We start from the raw sequence: 20,392 nt of genomic DNA on the forward strand, positions 1-20,392 counted from the left end.
CATTGCCTACACAAGAGATAATTAGGCTGCAAAAAGTCACACACATCAGGGTGCATTTTTCTGAAAGCAAGAGATAATACCTTAAAAGCAAGAGGCACACCATATTTAGTAAGATAGTAAGTATGGATTGCAATAGGGATAGATTGCCAGAAGAAATTAAATAATCCATCCACAAAGATTTAAACAGCTTTAGGACAGAAGTTCTAGTACAGGAAAACAATAATAAAAATACTGAATATCATTACTAATAATACTAACTTTTTAGATGCAGACTCTATTTAGACTTTTTAGACATTAGGAAGCAAACTGTACCATTTTATCTGGATGAGGAAATATATGTACAATCAGAGTGCATATAAAGATTTATAAATGTAGCTAGGTAAAGAATCACATCAAAGACTCTAAAACAGCTCCTGCTGCTGCTTGCGTGAAAATACTTATCCCACAGCTCAGCTTACTGGCGACAATCTTCTGCTGAGCCTCATCTCTATAAGCTTTTCTATTGTGCACCACAGTAGGTACAAGTTTTAAGAATCACTTGCATCACATCAAAAATCATGAGAGGTCACCAAATCCCATGCACATGATAAAAATAGTATTTTTGTTTAACAGGTAATGCTGACACTATCTGAATTAACTTTTTTTTTTTAAAGAAAATATCTACCTTTGCACAGAAACCTCTGTGTATGTAAATCTCAGATACTTTAAATACAACTTAAAGGAACAGGACAAATAACCTTCAGGTTCTCTTTATCCTTCTTATTAGTACCTTTAAAACTGGACATTTGAAATGCAAAACTTTCACATAAAACTCCAGATGGTACAAAGCACTTAGCTTTAAAGCACTGGAACCCATTAATAAGAATTCTGAAAGTCATTGTTACTAAGAGTATTTCAATTTAATCTTTATTTAGTGTTATCAGTACATACTTACTATTATCAGTACATTAATGAAGAAAGGGAATCAATGCATTCCTAAAGTTCAAAGTATCACAAAGTTAAATGTTTATTTTCCAATGCAAACATTTATCTCCGTGATGCTACATTCTTCAAGGAAATTGAACTTAAATTACAGTTTATAGTGTTGAGTGCAAGATATAAATTTACACAAAGTTTATTTTGTTACTGTAAACTGCAGCTCACTTCTCAGTTCAAAATGGTTTACACACATCTCAAGGTTAGAAATTAATTACATACACACAGACATACACACATAATCAATACCACCAGTTGGCATAAGCAAAGTCATACTGCATAACTTGATTTTGGGTTTTCATCTCTTGAAGTGGAACCAGAAAACTTGACTATCAGTAATACCTGTTTTCTTACCTTCTCTGTCAACATTGTGTATCAGAGTCACACAATAATGCTATTATAAACAAAAAGACTAACAAAAATATTTTGCCACTCAAATGATTCCACACAATTTTTGCTGTGCATTTCACTACTTCACTTTTTTGCGTACTGTGTCATATGATGTCTACTCAGTCATATGATTTTGTTTTAGGTTATCCTGCGAGGAACAGGGAGTTGGACTCGACAATCCTTATGGGTGTCCTCCAACCTGAGATATTCTATTCTATCATTCTGTGATCTCATAAGCCACCATGGATGTCCGTACTATTCCAGAAACATGCTTTTATTCCACACTTTGAAAGACAGTTAATACCAAATAATTTTCATGTAAAATAATACACAGATATGGCATTATTTAAACCAAAAATCTTTCTGAAGTGAAACAATGTATTTTGAAACGATGACTGTGCAGACTGGGAAAGCGTGTGAAAATTATTCTACAATCTGTTATTCAAGGCACTCAACCCCAGTGAATATTTTATACAAGGCAGAAGCACTTTAACTGGAGAAATAAGAAAGATTTATGCTAGAACACCATATGAGCTTGAGCTGGTGGCTTATTAGCTGAAGCATTCACCAGAAGGAGAAAAGACATCAGATTAAATCATAAAGAAGAAGAATTTCAACCTGGATCTCCAACCTCTTCTTTTTTTGCTGCCCACTCTAATATATATGACATGAAAATATCCACTGGTGCCTTTGTTTTTGGTTTGAGAATCCCATAGAAGCTTAAGTATAATTTCAGGAGGAGTATAAACTCAAATCCAGGAGGATGGTGGTTCCACATATACAAAAATGTAGTAGTTTACGTGCTTGAACTGGTACAGCCTCTCAGGTACCTGGGACACACATCTTGGTCCACATCCTATTTTTCACAGTGGCCAATAGCAAATTTCCAGGGAGGAAAAGAAAACCAGGTCAGCTCTGTCGTTATATGTCCCCAGAATACTTTCCCAGTATCTCTATTGAGCAGAAGTCCCTGAGCATCCTAGTGGGATCAAAATGCTGAGATTTGATAGCTACAATAGCAGTTTGTTGAACCTCAATTAATTTACTATTCAGCTAAGATTTTCAAAGACCTTTCAACTATTAGAAGCCTACATATTGTATTTGCCACATTTACAGATACATTTTTAACATACAATCCAATAAAAATTCCAGAAGTCAATGGGACACGTGCTTTAGAAAGCGCATCAAGAACCTGACTCAAAAATTTCCCCCCTCCCCCACACGGCCATCCGCTTTTCTCCCTATATAGTAAATTACATCTGTGCATTTGGGATAGAATGATTTCTACCAAGATCTTTAGTGAATGGGACAGTACTCCATATAGGTGTATCGCCTTGCCTCCTGGAGGCAAAATTAAGAGCAAGTTATAGGCATTAATTGTCCAGTGCAAACTTTTATTTTTCTGCAAGCCTCAAGTTAATCTCATTTCCCAGAACAAAGGAACAGATTACATTTTTACTATTTCAGTCAGCATATATTTGCATTTCAGTATAAACTGGTCCATTTGCATAAAAACATATTATTAATCCTCAAAACAGCAGAATGTTTTCTGTATGTTTATCTCACACGTTGTCTGTTCACTTTATTAATACACTTACATGTTAAAATAAAATATTAAATGCCCTTAAATGTACATAACACAAACAGCAGCCTCAAAGACTCGCCAAATGTACTTCAAATTGGCCTGATGCTTATGTCACGACACCTTTCCTCTGAGCTGATACTGAATATCTACATTGTCAACATGCCCAACCTTCCTGGGCCTGGAACAGAAACCTAAAATCCAAATCCTTGACGCTTGACTTTTGTCATTCTGTCTATCTACACATGCAACACCTCAAAAGTTATATATCAAAGTCATGAAATGTTGATCTTATCTTATAGTTTGTAAACAATGTCACTATGAATTTTAACACTAGAGGCAAGGGGAGAAAGGGCATAAATTTGTATCATATGACAGTCCTGAGACAAAGTCCATTTAAAGTTAGTACAAAGTATATATCCTGAAGCAAATGAAGCAGTTAATGTGTACTTCTGAATTATATGGCTTGGAAAACAACGTACACTCACAGTAGGATTTTTTCCCCAGAAAAAGCAAGTACATACCAAAAAAAAAAGGACACATTCAGTCTTTACTATAATTTGGACCATGAAGACAATCTGCAACTTCATAGCAAATTTCAGATTCTTGCAGAGCTCCAGACCAAAGAAGCAATTGCTAGTGTAGATTATTTTTTCCTTCTTATCACTCTAAAGACACTTTTCTGTTACTATCATTCCTCACAATTGAAGTTATTGAAGCCAAAGTAAGCAAGCCAGTAATTAGCCTGAATTTGCCAAGATGACAAGCTATTTATTATAAGATACATATTTCTTTCTAATTATTGCTTTAAAGAAAAACACAAGTTTTCTTCCTAAACAGCAGCTACAAAAAGAATTAGAAAATGGTAAAACCTGTGGATTATCAATTTTGTATATTTATGTATAAATATCTCACAAGCTTACCTAAGGATGTCGTCATTATGAATGTGTATTAATCCAACAATTCCGTTTTCCTTTGATTACACATAAATTATGTTCTTTATATTTATAAACTTCATGTTCAGAAGTTAAATATTTATGCTCTGTAGGATTTTGCTCAGTGTTTACATTTTCAAAGCCAACAGAACTCAGTCTGCTTCTAGTGATAACTGAAATAAAAAAGAAAATCTTTTAAAGGAGCATAAAATATGTAGAAAAATCTCACTCATATATTTTTCTTTATACTTTGTGGATCCTCATCTTTCTGTAGAGCAATGCTCCACTGGATGTATGACAAGCTACAAGTCTAAAGATATATTACTATATTAACTTCATTTATGCTATCTGGACACTGCTACAATACTCTAGGCACCACAGTAATTTTCTTTTCTTACTTGCAATAATTAACATTAGAGAGCAAAAGATGGCTAAATTAATTTATGACTTTAGAGTTTCTTATACTAATTATTTCCTCTTCTTATATTTTAGGTCATCCTGTCATTCCTGCAAACACTAATCAATCATGGGATTTGAAGTTAATACTACTAAATAAATGAATTGCTTAATCTCCTATGACCATCTATACATACTTCATCTCCACAAAGCTTATCAATTTTATGTCATCAAGGACAGAGTGACCTTCATTTCCACAAAATGCCTTTTACTACTGGACAAGTTGGTTACAAATTTGTCATTTATCCTCAGGAAGAAAGTCCTTCGCGACCATCATTTGACAAATGCAAGTGTGTGTATTATCAATTGAGCAGGTCGTACTGAATTCCAAAACTATAATTGTGGAATACTAAAGGGTCTGTTACTTTCCTGAACATTTGAGCTAAGATGAAGGACATGCAACTCAAAATTCATTTTCTACTTGGCCTGGTTATCACTGCACTAGTACAAGCTGTAGAAAAAAAAGCGGACTGCCCGGAGTCATGTATATGTGAGATCAGACCATGGTTCACCCCCAGGTCTGTGTATATGGAGGCTCCAACAGTGGACTGTAATGATTTAGGCCTTTTTAATTTTCCAGCCAGACTGCCTGCCGACACACAGGTTCTACTTCTACAGACTAATAATATTGCAAAAATTGAACATTCAGTAGATTTCCCAGTGAATTTAACTGGTCTAGATTTATCTCAGAACAATTTATCCTCGGTGACCAGTATTAATCTTAGAAAGATACCGCAGTTGCTTTCAGTGTACCTTGAGGAAAACAAACTTACTGAACTCCCTGAAGAATGTCTCTCTGGACTGCACAATTTACAAGAGCTTTATATTAATCATAACCTGCTTTCTGTGATTGCACCGGGAGCTTTCATAGGCCTCAATAATCTTCTCAGACTACATCTCAATTCAAACGGTTTGCAAATGATCAACAGGAAGTGGTTTGAAGCTACTCCGAATCTTGAAATTCTCATGATTGGAGAAAACCCGATAATGAGAATCGAAGATATGAACTTTAAGCCTCTCATTAATCTGCGCAGCCTAGTTTTAGCAGGCATAAATCTCACTGAAATACCAGATAATGCTTTGGTTGGTCTTGACAATTTAGAAAGCATCTCCTTTTATGACAACAGATTCGTCAGAGTGCCCCATATTGCTCTTCAAAAGGCTACAAATCTCAAATTTCTGGATCTAAATAAGAATCCCATTAACAGAATACGACGAGGAGATTTTAGCAATATGCTGCACCTAAAAGAGTTAGGAATTAATAACATGCCTGAACTGATTTCTATAGATAGTCTTGCTGTTGATAATTTGCCAGATTTAAGAAAAATAGAAGCTACCAATAACCCCAGATTATCATACATTCATCCAAATGCATTCTACAGACTTCCCAAGCTGGAATCCCTCATGCTCAACAGCAACGCGCTGAGTGCCCTGTACCGCAGCACAATAGAATCCTTGCCTAACCTCAAAGAAGTTAGTATACACAGCAATCCCATTAGATGTGATTGCGTAATCCGCTGGATTAACATGAATAAAACAAACATTCGCTTCATGGAGCCAGAGTCCCTGTTTTGCGTGGATCCTCCTGAATTCCAAGGCCAGAATGTGAGACACATACATTTCCGGGAAATGATGGAAATCTGTCTCCCCCTGATAGCTCCTGAAAGTTTTCCATCTACTCTGGATTTAAAAACTGGCAGCCATATTTCCTTACACTGCAGAGCAACAGCAGAACCAGAACCTGAAATCTACTGGATAACACCATCAGGACACAAACTTTTGCCTAATACTGTTTCTAACAAATACTACATTCATTCTGAAGGAACATTAGACATAAGTGATGTAACACAAAAAGAAAGTGGCTTATACACATGTATAGCAACGAATTTAGTTGGGGCAGACCTAAAATCAGTCATGATTAAGGTGGATGGCTCTTTCACTCAGGACAGCAATGGATCTTTGAATATTAAAATAAAAGATATAAAATCTAATTCCGTTTTGGTTTCATGGAAAGCAAATTCTAAAATTCTGAAGTCCAGTGTCAGATGGACAGCCTTTCTGAAAGCTGAAAACTCTCAGGCTGCACAGAGCGCTCGAATACCATCTGATATAAAGGTATATAATCTTACACATCTAAATCCATCAACTGAATACAAAATTTGTATAGATATTCCCACTATCTATTCACAGAATAAGAAAGAATGTGTCAACGTAACCACAAAAGGACTGGACCTGGCAATGAAAGGCTATGAAAAGAACAACATAATGGGATTCCTTGCCTGCCTTGGTGTTCTTTTGGGAATCATCTCTGTGATATATCTCTACAGCTGTATCTCACGAGAGATGAACTATGACGTTGGACACAGCTATCTAAAGAATTACCTGAAGAAACAATCCTTTTCACTCAATGAGCTTTACCCTCCTCTAATCAGTCTTTGGGACACAGGCAAAGGAAAAAGCACAGCAATGGAAGTAAAAGCAACTGTAATAGGTGTACCAACCAACATGTCATAAATATGTCCGTATATCACTTAAATTCTGAAATAAAAAGCACATGACTGCATTTGTGCTGAATAAAAAGGCAACAAGAAAAAGTATTTATTTTAGGAACTGGATGCCTGAACTTTGCTGCTGCCGACAAATGGGAATATGTGCTGACTCAGCATAAGAGAAGAATTTTAACCAACTGGCTTCTAAGGGTATTCTACCAACCAAATACAATTACCTTCATTTTCTGGAACTTTCATGGGACTTTTAAGTCTGGAATACAGTACAAGTAGCCAAGAACATTTTCTGCATTTTTTTTTAATTATTATATAAAAGTAGTGGAACTGAGCAATACCTCCTCCTGTGCTGTATTACACACACTAGCCACGAGTTTTTGCAGTGAACAGATATACTAGGATTGACACATGGTGTAATGAAATGGACAGATTCTGTAGAGTAGACACAGTGAGTATGTGAATTTTTTTTATGAGGAAAATACATTTTTGATTAAAATCAAAACAGTTTTTGGCTTGTTTGTTTCTAAAAAAAACCAACAGTCTGGGAGCTCTTGTCTGACAATAAACAAACTCATTCTAACATCTGATAAAATATGTCCTTACATATTCTCCTGTTAAAATGCCAGTCTGAGCACATAGGATATTTTTGCTGGGTTTAGGCTGTATAACTGCAATAAAACACACAATAAATATTTTTATAAAATATTTACCCATAATAATAACCGTATTTTACACGTTGCTTATTGTGGGAGGAAGAAGAGAGAAGGGCAGGAAGGAGACATAAGTCTGACAGGGAAACAGATTGTTAGCGACTGATAACAGCAAGTTTTGAGCTGCTTTAGTATTTTCCCAGAAGCCTGAAAGCTTAATGCCATGTTTAGATTCAGGTAATATCAATCCGATACTTTGTATTCAGTCAAAAGGGTAATTTAGCTATGATTAATGTCTAAACTTTAGGGTGGCCATACAGGGAACTCAGATAGCTTGAACAGTTTAAATGATATTAAGGTTTTCTTTCTGGACCTGCATACTTCTCTTCGACAATAACAACAACTGACTAGTTTATAAGCCTCCTCAGCTTTCACAATGTAACAATAACAATAAATGACTGACAGAAACATTATTAGTAGAAATGAACTGAAACAAAATGAAAAGAGAACAATAAATACCTGACTACACATATTGAAGCTAAAGTTCTCATGGGAGTAGGACTGGGCCCAGAAGCAGCAAATGTGCACGAGAAGCTGCAGATCAGAATGCTACAAGCTAAACCGAATTCTGTTAGGATGGAAAAAGTGACTACTCCTAAGCCCAGTAGAGAAAAGACATCTGACCATTATAATGCCTGATGAAAAGACATGGTAGCTCCCGACAAAGAAAGCAACAGCAAAATTTTTGTTTTACTTTGGTTCATATATATGAAAAAAAATAGCAAGAATGAAGAAAAAAACCTTATTATCTCTGAATATCGTGCTTAAGGAAGTAAATATTCACAGAATGCACAGGTAGCTTGAATTACAAAGTAAAAATAATAAATATTTCTTCTAAGTCTTTAGTAGACTTTAACATTTTTTAAACTTTGTAATAACATCCATTTTATCTTTCTAGATTTAGTTGAAGTAAACGTTTCTGTGGAATCACTGACAATTTTTGTAGGCAGAAGAAGGAAATTTACTTCTGTGTTTGAACATTGACAGAAGAGTTATTTCTTGTATTTAGACATGAACTTTTTCACTTATTTATAGTTGGCTGCATAGTTTCAAAATATTATTGGTCTATAAACATTTATATCATGGAAAATAGTTTAATTTTACCAAGTACTAATGAATAACTTGCTTTCATGTTAAAGATGTCCTTTTCTAGTTAAATCCCAGGATTTTTAAATTATGTAAAGGTAATTTTCAAAGTTGTTAAAGGCAGAAAGAGTAACCTGATAATAATTTTAAACTACCAAAACTTAGGATATTCAGAGAGAGGATATTCAGTTTCACTGAAGAAGGAAGTTTACAAACCTGATGAAGCGCTATCGCACATAAAGGCGAATTGAAATTGAGCAGAGAAATGCTGCGAGGGCATGGCCGGTTTCAGGACCATGGACAGCGCTGCCGTAGCTCAAATGGGCCCCATCACCAGGCAGCGATTGTACTTGTCAGCAAGATCTTGTAGGTGTATCTCGTATGTTTATCTTTGGAATCAAGCTACGTTCAGAACTTACAACTCTCAGAGCTTAGAAATGAGAATCTACTTTTTTTTTCAGGCAAAAACATCTCTGCGCAATGTTATAAAAGAGCACACGAATACAAGTCTAATGGGGAGCACTGATAAGACTTTTTCCCCTCACGGAATAAGTACAGGCTTTATTTACTTTATTTAAATATCTCATTAGAAGGTTTTCTTGATAGATAAAATGCATTTTTATATAGAAAAATTTTCATACTAAACTTTTGAGAGCGGAAATGTAACTAGATATATCTCAGAAATATTTTAATTATTCTACACTTTATACTGATATCAAATGAAAATACACTTTACATTTTAAGAAGAAATGGGTTATCCTGTTGCTGATTGCTAAATGTAAATTACCTTTATATCCCCTCAAAAAGAAATATAATTGCATTTTCTTAAAGTAGCTTTGCAATCCTCCTCTCATGTGACGTTAAGTGATTTTACAACTTTATACCTTCCTTTCTCTGAAACAATATGCTGAGCTTTTGCTTTCAGCACACTAACAAAATACATCTTCTGTAACTAACCACCATTGAGTAATATTCTTCATTTGTGCAAATGTGTCTTCACTGCTATCACCCAAAAGTGAAACTTTAAGAAATACTAGGAAAATTTCCATAAGAACAGGGTGAATGGTGTCAATAGAACAGGTTACAAGATCATGGAATTTTTAGTGATTCATAGATTCATAGAATAAAACGTTTGTGATTTGGTAAGAGTGCTTAACTGATGGGGTACATAGAAGGAATATAACTGCAATAACGAGAACAGGGATATCCCTTCAAAGAGTTCTCACTCTTACCAAAGGATCTGGAGAAAGAAATGCTTGCAGATTTAGATTAAAACTTTAAAAAGATATTCTTACACATGGCAATGTTTTCAATTGCAGTACTGTGAACCACCTACTATCCATAGAAACATAACATCTTTAACATCTACACAGAAACATCTCCATGATATTAGCCTAAAAAATCTCCAAAAGAATTCATTATTACTCCATGACCAAAGACATTCTTCATGTTAAAATCCCCACAGAAGCTACAGGTGAGCAGTGGGATTCTTGTGTAGCTGTGTGTAAAAATGGATAGCTGTTCCTTCCACAGATAAACTACTCTGTAAACCTGACGGTCCTTAGGAAGTAATAAATCCACCTTTTAGCTTTAATAGCTTAGTGTATATTTAACTTACATCACTTCACAGATATATGCCAAAAAAAATCTAACAACAAGTTTTTCAGCAAAGTAGAATCTGTTAAAAAAGTGCAGGAATGACTTCCTAATAGCAGTATAGTATACTTTTTAATAATCTCTTCATTTTATGGGAAGGTTGTTTTTTCCACACAAGGCATAGGGAAAAGTTTTTCTGTCTTTTATTAATTAGGATGTTTACGCTCTTTAATGGAGGTAGGAACTGACAACAAGCTATACTTAATTTCCTCAGAAACAGAAAAGCATTGTTACACACCTTTGTTTCCAATTATTTAATAGTTTTCTCTCAGGAATCCAATGCATTAAAAGAAGTACTTACTGATTATTCAAACCAGAAAACAGTAGCTCAGACATAGATTAACTTTTTCTTGCCATTTGACAGCAAACCTCATTCTGAAATATGCTACTAGTGAAAGAAAGAAGGCAAACACGAGTGTTTGAAGTGTCTGGCTAGGCAATACCCAAAACATAAGATTGAAAAGACTTTTTAATTCAATTTTTTAATTCAGTTACCTTACTTCTTTCTATTAGCTACTAGACTGAAAGGTTGTGTTCTATTCACAAAAAGATTAAGCATTTACTTCTTGGTAAAACATTTACAAAAATTAATTCCAATATTCCATCAGCTAACACAGACAAATGTTAACTTACATATGCGCATTTAAGTTTCTGGTTTAGCTACAATGATGTGAAAACATAACTCCAAATAGTAGCTAAAAAACTTAGATAAAAGAGCACAGAATAAATGTTGATTTACATCCTAAAAGGAAATTTCCATTTCCAAAATTCACTAATAAAATTCATTCTGCCTGCATAACCTTAAGCAGTGACCTCCAGATAACTTAAAAAAGAAATAGGGATTCTTTCCTCCATCTTTTGCTGGCCAGTAATAGAAGAGACACAATGATCAACAATAATCTTATAAAATATTATTTGTTATCTGAAAGCAGAAGAGATATTTCAGAAAAAGGTGCCTATATAGTCTAGAAGATAAGGTTACATACTAGACAGTACCAGAAGAATTGAGGTTTTAGAAAGAAAAAATTGAGAAGTACCACTCTGTTAGACTTCAGAAAGCAGTTCTTACTAATGAACTGAATGGAGTAAAACCAGAGTGGAAGTGTGGCACTGACAAGACAAGAAACTTTACATAGCAGAAAATGTACAGTAAGTATGTAAAGTTCAGTATGAAAACTACAGAAGGCACAAAGATGATCAGAGGGCTGGAGCACCTCTCCTCCATAGACAGGCTGAGAGAGTTGGCGTTGTTCAGTATGGAGAAGAGAAGGTTCCGGGGAGACCTTATAGCGGCCTTCCTGTACCTAAAGGGGGGCTAGAAGAAAGTTGGGGAGGAACTTTTTACAAGTGCATGTAGTAATAGCACAAGGGGTATGGGCTTCAAACTGGAAGAGAGTAGACTTACATTAGATATTAGGAAGAAATTTTTCACTCTGAGGGTGGTGAGGCACTGGAACAGGTTGCCCAGGGAAGTTGTGGAAGCTCCATCCCTGGAGGTGTTCAAGGCCAGGCTGGATAGGGCTTTGACCAACCTGGTCTAGTGGGAGGTGTCCCTGCCCATGGTGGGGGGTTGGAACTCGATGATCTTCAAAGTCCCTTCCAACCTAAACCCTTCTACGTTTCAATGAGTCTATGATTTTGAATGATATAGTTAAATGGAATAGAGAAGATACCCATTGAACAGAAACCTCTAGAAACAAACCAAGATTAACAGTTCACCTCATGCTAAAGATGAGAAAATGGGCTTGGAAACAGCTTAACAATTGCATGCAGTTTTTGTAGAGGTAAGTTCAGAGTAAAAAATTACTGGTGTTGCCTCCTGAAGACCATTAAGACTTCATCACAATACAGCTTACAGAAAGACATCCTGAATAAAATTGTTGGGGAAGCAATAGATACAAATGATCTTTTTAGAACACCTTTGGGTCCCTCGAGCAACAGTAGAAAGATGTTGGAATACTGCTAGGTAGGGGGAAAAAAAAAAAAGCATCTTTCTGGAATATTGGTTGACCAATTGTTTTGGTAGGTCAGTTGATTGATATATCAAATGTGTAATTTGAATAGCTTCCAGTTTAATACCATTGGAAATAATTGGAACCAATCTTCTTAGGAAAAGGCTAAATAGATACTCAGGGAAAATGCTAAGCTACAATAGAGAGAGAGAAGGATTATCAAAACAAGAGAAAGATTATCTAAACACTCAGTAAACGTAAAATCAAGATACTCAGATCAAAAATTAACCGAGATGCCAAAGTTTGTGAAGATTGAAAAAAAAAAAACCACAATCAAACTTCATTTACCCATATGACAACTCTAGAAGATGGATATTAAACAAGATAATTGCAATTGCAATTACTCACATATATGTATAGATTCAATTTGAGATATTACTGAAACTTGGCAAGATTTGTATGACTGGAATGTTAAAATACATGACCATAACCCATCTAGTGAGAACTGTGCTTTGAAACTGAGAACTGAGCTACTCACTTCAGGTCCAATAAAAAATTCTGAAGGAGTTGAGTCCTCTTCAATGTTTCTGTTACAGGACAGTGTGAAAATAATATAATGTATTAGACTAAACTCTGTCCATGATTAGCTGCACTTTAGTATTCTGAGACAAAATGTACAAGCATCATTTGTAAATGGTGTAAATATATGGTAGAACTAGTAATGAATAATGAAAACTGACCCTATGATACATGACTGACTATGGTTATGTTATTGTTCTGATTACATGAAGTAGTGTTTTATTTCTATAGCCAGGGTTTTCAAAAAGAGATACAAGGTTAAGCCAATCAGACAACATGTTTAAAAGACTTGTTATTTTGAACACTCAAGAAAACCTTTAAATAAAAGTAGTGTACATCTACCTAATTGAATACAGTATTTTCAGAGAGATATAGAGCTCCATTATATTGACGTGCCTTCCCATTTTCAATATTAAAAAATGAGGTAGACTGAACTTTAAAGAAGTCAACTTTAAAAGGAAGATGAAAATAATCATTAATCTGGACTATTTTTTTCAAATAATGGACAAATCGCTTTTGTCTTTGGCTGCTTAAGATATTATGATCAATTGTCAGAGCTACAAAACACGAATGAAACAACCATATTCAGTTTCATTTTGAAAGCTTTTCAGTGCATCCCTCCTGACTTTCAGTTGTTGCTCCAAAGGACACATGTCCTATCTCACGTAGGTCTTGTCAACCCTGTCTGTATATCTCTGGTATCCCAGGGCATCAAAAAAGAACTCGATGCTTATGTTTAGGAAAATAACTATGAAAGAACAATAACATGCTAAAAGAAATTCCATTATATTGCAAAGAAAATTAGCTATTTGATGGGAACTGATTTTTATCTGCAATGTTATTTTACAGCTAATGAAGCTCATTCCTATTTAGAAATAAAGGGGCAGGGGGAAGGTGAGAAAGTTCCAGAGGTTTTGGAAAATTAAAATGATTTTATGCAATTTCTTTAGACATTTAGGAAGAAAACCTTCTGTTTTCATTTGCCAAATTACTGTGACAGAAAAAAATACAGGTATTTACACAACATGAATTAATAAAAAACCTGAAATGAAATGCTGATATAAAATGTTGACATTCTTGGAGAACATTTGATATCCATTGAACCAACAATTTCAGATTTTAAAAAGTTCCATTGGAAAAGGTTTGATTCTTTCTAAAGCTCATCCCACAAAGACATTCAAGTATAATGCTCATCCCACAAAAACATTCAAGACTATAAATCAACAGTCTTCAGAGCAACTGAATCTTTTATTAAGTCATTTTTCCCTCCAAACGAAGCTGAAAACTACAAGCGAAATTCCTCTGGCAGCTAAAAAATGCTTTTACTTGCTTTTTTTTTTCTACTTCTCACTTGCTTTTTTTTTTTTTTGTCTCTCCACTTCAATTATTTTTAGACTTTTTTTTCCCTTTTCTTTGCCTTGATGCAAATGTTCTGTTCCTCTTCCTTCCATGTTCCCTGTGGGTCCTTTGGTTATTTCCTGCTACTATTATTGCCAGACTGTCACACCATTTCCAACACTGCCACTAAGGGCAGATGTTGCCTGACTTAATAAAAAAAATACCAAGCAAACATCATATTTGGAGGCAAAAATATTTGAATAGCAAAATATAAATATTAAAGAAAGACCTGGAATGATGATGTAAAACTAATCAGCTAATAAGACAAAGAATCTTTCAAGGAAACAAAGCATAAAAATGGAGTGACGTTCAGATGAAAATAATAACAGTAATATGGGAGTAAGATAAAGCTGAAAGGGCAGGCAATTTGGGCAGATGGCCTATTCCTGATCCTAAAATAACTGATGTTCTTTTTAACATTACAGTTCAGAAGAGTGGAAAACAACTCCATCTGCCTTACCCTTACATAGCTATTGTTCGTTATTTGTGTTGATGACAATTTCATGCCGTGCTCCAAATAGCCATAAAGCTTTTGGGAATCACAAAGCTCCTTGCTGTATGTATTCAGGTGTAGAGAGCAATTAAGAATAAACAGCCAAATGAACAAGATATTATTAAATAACATAACAATTGTAGCTTCTTGATCCAAGATCATTTACATTCATTTTTGTATGAAATATACCCCCCTAATATAGAAATATGGGATTTCCCTCACTAGTTGAATACACTGATTCTCTCCCACCCATTCAAAGTATACAGTCAGGTAACACCCCAGTCACAGAACAGTATTTTCTTTAGTACGAATTCTCTACTAAAATAGAGAAAGGAAAGTAAGCAAAGTATATGAAAAAATACTTCCATACTGAAATAACTTCTTAGAATAATGTAACAGCCACGGTAAATAAGTATATTCTTCCTTCCAAGAATTATCCACTAAAGAGACTGCCAAGATCTACAGGTTATTGAGCTCTAAGCACTACTCTGAATACAGGACTGTTCTCATTGTGCATCCTGGCTACAGCTCAAGTGAAAACAGAAGTGCTGAGGACAGCTGTACGTACAGGAGGTAGTCTTCCACAGCTGAGTGCTAAATTAAGAGTCAAGGAAGGCTATAGCTCCTGCATTACATGATGCTTTCTGCTACAAAATGTCCACACATGAGACAAAACTATTTTCCAAGCCATCATCATGAAATATACAGGTTGATTCATTTTTACAGTCCAACTCAACTTTACTCTTTATCTCCATATGTCATGCAGATTTATGCTCTTTCCCAGGACCAATGCAAGGATAGGATCTCTCCATGATATCAGGCGTCATATATCACCCTGAGACTGCCTGTCAGTACTTGCACAGCATGGATTTGATCAGATAACATTGTTGCTAGCCAGATAGATAGCTCTCAGGTTCACACAGATAAGGAAGCAAACATGAAGAGTCCCACGTTAATAGCAAAGTATTCATAGGCAATCCCTTCAGTTCAGACTACTGCTGCAGATGAAAAAGCAAATAAGAATTGGACTCCTATGGAAGCACGTACTTATTTCACTCTCCAGCACTTAAGATGACCTGAGAGCTAGGTACCAGAACAAGGGCCAGTAGGGCAATATCAGTCCATCAATATCAGCCTATCTTCTATCAACAGAAGACAGAAGACAAGGAACAAATCAAGATGCAAAACAGAACCTATTTATGTTCTTTTTTAAGGGCTAAACCCACTAAATATGGTTTCTAGTGACATCACAACAGTGCAAGAATTACTTTGTTCATCTTTTTAAGCCAAGCAAACACACCATCTGGATCAGTAGACCTTGAAGGATAGATAAATAATTGTGAGATTATCTCTGCAAGACAAAGAAAAAAGAATGAGGCATGCCCAAACTGAGGTGTGTAACAACATGGACAACACAACACCGAGTAGAAAATGAACGCTGCTTTGCAAGCTAACTGAATAATTAGGAAACACAAAAACAAACCTCAAAGCTTTCCTGATAGTTAATTAGCTGTGCTTCAGAACCTCAACAGAGAAGAAGGAACGTGCTTCATTTCAAAGTAGAATAAACATGGGCTTTTCACTGATGAAAGACAGGCAAACCTGCTGCTGCCCTGTGGAAAAGGACCTGGGGGTGTTGGCTGACAGCTGGCCGAATATGAGCCAGCATTGTACCCAGGTGGCCAAGGCAGTCAACAGCATCCTGGCCTGTATCAGGAGTAGTGTGGCCAGTAGGGCTAGGGAAGGGATTTTCCCACTGTACTCAACACTGGTGAGTCCGCACCTCAAATACTGTGTCCAGTTTTGGGCCCCTCACTATAAGAAAGAGATTGAGGTGCTGGAGTGTGTCCAGAGAAGGGCAACAAAGCTGGGGAAGGCTCTTGAGAACGAGTCTTATGAGGAGTATCTGAGGGAACTGGGGTTGTTTAGCCTGGAGAAAAGGAAGCTGAGGGGAGACCTTATTGCTCTCTATAACTACCTGACAGGAGGTTGTAGCCAGGTGGGGGTCGGTCTCTTCTCCCAAGTAACAAGAAATAGGACAAGAGGAAATGGCCTCAAGTTGTGCCAGGGGAGGTTTAGGATGGATATGATGAAAAAATTATTCACAAAAGGGTTATCAAACATTGGAACAGGCTGCCAGGGAAGTGGTCGAATCAGCATCCCTGGAGGTATTTAAAAGACATGTAGACATGGTACTTAGGGACATGGTATAGTGGTGGACTTGGCAGTGTTAGTTTAATGGTTGGACTCAATGATCTTAAAGGTCCCTTCCAACCTAGACGATTCTATGATTCTATAAAACCTCAAAGAGAAGTATCTAATACCATTTTTGAAAAAAGCAGTGATGATAGTCTTCACCTTTACACACTTCTTCCAGTCCAGACCTAAATTCTATAATGAAAGCATTTTAGCAGTCATATACTACACTTTACAGGTCAAAAGGTTTACAGTGTTGTCATTCAGCATGTTAGCACAAGTCAGATTCCTTGAGATAGCTGTTGGGAATAACATTTGAGGGCAGAATCTTGACAGAAATTCTTATATTTTTTTTGTATGAAATTGTACGCTGTGCTGTTAACATTTATAATGTCTTTTGGTTTCTGTCTCTAGCATGAATTTCAGCTAAATTTAAAAACAAACAGCTGAATACTTCATAGCACCAAAGAAACTGGGTTATTGTCTGAAGACTACTGATGACTACTAAAGACAGGTAAAAGGCAATGCTCTGACATAATGGTGGAATGATTTTATAGGACACAGAACCATATGACGAAAATCATCTATTCCTATATATACTATCATTCAAAGGAAAGATAAAAGGGCTGCAAATAGAGTTACAATTATCACTTTTAAATTAAGTGCAAAGCGTTCAATAACTATGCAAAATAAAAAACATTTAGTCTCACTATAGTAAAGCAACTACCATCATTAAACTACAGGTAATCAGCTATGTCTTTACATACCAAGTAATAAAAGGATATAATTAAATCAAACTGTTACTATCAATTACACTTGCTCAAATTAATCTTACCTTAACATTTACTATAAAATGGGATAGGTAAATATATATTACTTACGTATCTTTTTTAAAAAAGCATTTTTGTCCAGTTAGTCAGACTATTGTGTAAACGGAAATACAATGACAGGTCCTGAGCAAAATTAAGTTATATAAATCCATTTTATATTACTTTGACTCAACATGCAAAATGTGCTCATATGCATTTTACCAACTCACTACTGGTTTTGTGCTTTACAAAAATTAAAGTGTTTACCAATCATAAGTGTTAGTCTTACATAATTTATTTCATAAATGCTCTGCAGGTATTTATGAGAAGTACATGCCCATTTTTAGCAAACTAAGTGCTATATTGAATATTCATGTGCCACACAATGTATTCTAAAATAGGAAACAATGTTTTGTCCTAAAATACCTGCTTGCACAAGTTCGCCTATCTATACCTAAATTATATAACGTACATAGAACTATCTCAATTCTATTTCTTCTACAGCCATGTAAGAGCATTTCAGTACTCAAGCTAGGATGAACTGTATCCCTATGACTTCCAGACTCTTAGTTTGACAAGAATAGCACTGTTCACTGTCAAAACATTTATAAATGTATATTTGCATTATTACATCCAAATCATCCTCTTGCCTTTCAGGCTGTTAGAGTCCAATTCAAAATTACCTCCTTTACTTCTAGCCTCTCTCTCACCCTTCACATTTCTTCCATCAATCTACTGTTTGCTCTTACAGAAAATCACACCAGCGTGGGTGTGCAGGCCTCCTTTTTAACTTCTATTTCATTAATGCTTCACCTTTTTCCCGGTCTCCCATGAAATGTATTTCCAGAGTATCCTTCTCTGTGTTATTTGTTATAACTTTATAATTTTCAATTACACGGGGAAAAAAAAAAAAAAAAGAACAGAAAAAAAGTTGAATTGTTCTGTGGATTTGAGTGCAAATTTCAAGTGTAGCCAGAGAAAAATTGCAAACCTGAAAACTTTGCAGTCTGTTCCCCTACCCACTTTCATCAGTTAACTCTTCTTAAATGATATTATGTTAACAAAAGCTCATTTTCTCTTCCTTGGTCTTAGAAAAGCTGATTAAAATGGAGGGTGTCCACTACAGCTAGAGTAATTTTGAGTTATGTTTCACTTGTGTAATGTCTGGATTTTTAGAAAGAGAAAACAAAGAGAATAATCTTATTATTCATCGAGGGTTCAAAGGCATATTACAATTTATAAGCATACACCAATAAACATATTACACCAAAGGACATACGCCAAAGAGATAAGCCTCTTGCTGCCCTGAACATCAGTTAACTAAATATTTTCAAATAAAAGAAACAAAAAACATATTTTCAAAGTGTTGTTCTTTTTCTCTACCACATCAATAGGTAGGTAAGTGCCCACCACTTTTGGACATTACTAAGCATGTCCCTGAAATATCAAAACCCTGGCCCCATGAACCTAATAACCTGACTCACAGCCCTCAAAAATTTTCATATGCATGGCTCTACTAAAGCAATGTACATCATTCATTTAACTGAAAACATTACATATATTTTTAATTAAGACAAAATGGGAAAAGTACAATATTATTTATTTAAAATGCTTAAAATAGAATACTTTGTGGAGAGCATTTGTTTCAGGATTAAATAATTCACTATCCATCAAAGAAATACTGGATAGTCTAGAATTTTAAGTACCAGCAAAGGAATGTTCTGTATGTTCAGATATTATTTAATTATAAACAAAAGTAATAGGCCACACTATATATTCTAAATGACTTTATTTTAAGATACCACAAATAATATAAGTTTCCCTCAGCTACTTACTCCTCCTGAACTAAAAAGTTTCTAAGAGCCTGCTCCTGCTATTCATCTCTAACTATCAATTATCTTCCTACAGGATTTCTTAGGCTTCAGCTTGTCTTCCTCCTCCTTTTGTCTCCTTCATTTGAAAATTTCTTTTTCCTTCAATTATGTTACACGTGAAAGTTCCCAGTCTTTGTATGTCATGCAACATCATTCTCCCACTAACAGCATTTCTTCTTTTGTTTAACATTCTGGCACGGAATTCTACCTTTCCCTTCCCAAAATTAATATTCCATCACACTGGATGTATATAAAATAACCTATTTTTTTCTTGCTAGAACCCTTACATTAAACATGCCAAACTGTATGTATAATGAGATGACTTTTCAGTGAGTAGGGGTTTACTTTAATCAAGAGTGTGGAAACTATCTCATAAATATTCAAAAAATAGATAGAAAGTCTAAGGAAAGAAAAAAATATTTAAAACAAGAAATGGTAGATTACAAGCGTTATCATGTGGTGCTAAAGAATCAAGTGCAGACCATGTAAGTATTACAAATAAAAGCGAGGGGAAAACCAGACACTGTAGATACTCAGTGGTAGATAAATCAACGGTAAAAAACAAATTGTAACATAGGATGATAGAATTATTTTAGAACACACCAGAAAAGAAGAGAGCTGGAAAAATTTGGCCGAAGAGGACAAAATTGCTAAAAGATCAAGTCTGCAACATCATCAAATCAATAAATATGAGGAAAAAAAAAAAAGTTGAATGAACAAAGAGGTGCTACAAGTAGTTTTAATGATGGTGACGGAGAAAAGTAGGGTAGAGGAAAGTTATAGGAAAAAGATATAAT

General features: G+C 35.2%; 2 protein-coding genes across 2 annotated transcripts in view; one reads left to right on the top strand and one right to left on the bottom strand.

Moving 5' to 3' along the window:
- Positions 1–7,346, top strand: part of LRRN3 (leucine rich repeat neuronal 3) — a 34,034-nt gene extending 26,688 nt beyond the window's left edge. Inside the window, exon 2 of the mRNA XM_009880867.1 lies at positions 4,375–7,346. Coding sequence (XP_009879169.1) covers positions 4,726–6,852 — 2,127 coding nt within the window. The 5' untranslated portion in view covers positions 4,375–4,725 and the 3' untranslated portion in view covers positions 6,853–7,346. The remainder of the gene's footprint in view (positions 1–4,374) is intronic.
- Positions 1–20,392, bottom strand: part of IMMP2L (IMP2 inner mitochondrial membrane peptidase-like (S. cerevisiae)) — a 472,429-nt gene that overhangs the window by 274,880 nt on the left and 177,157 nt on the right. The gene's annotated exons all lie outside the window — the stretch shown is intronic.

Source organism: Charadrius vociferus, unplaced genomic scaffold (genome assembly GCF_000708025.1).
Source record: "Charadrius vociferus isolate BGI_N301 unplaced genomic scaffold, ASM70802v2 scaffold52, whole genome shotgun sequence".
Lineage (NCBI taxonomy): Eukaryota > Metazoa > Chordata > Aves > Charadriiformes > Charadriidae > Charadrius > Charadrius vociferus.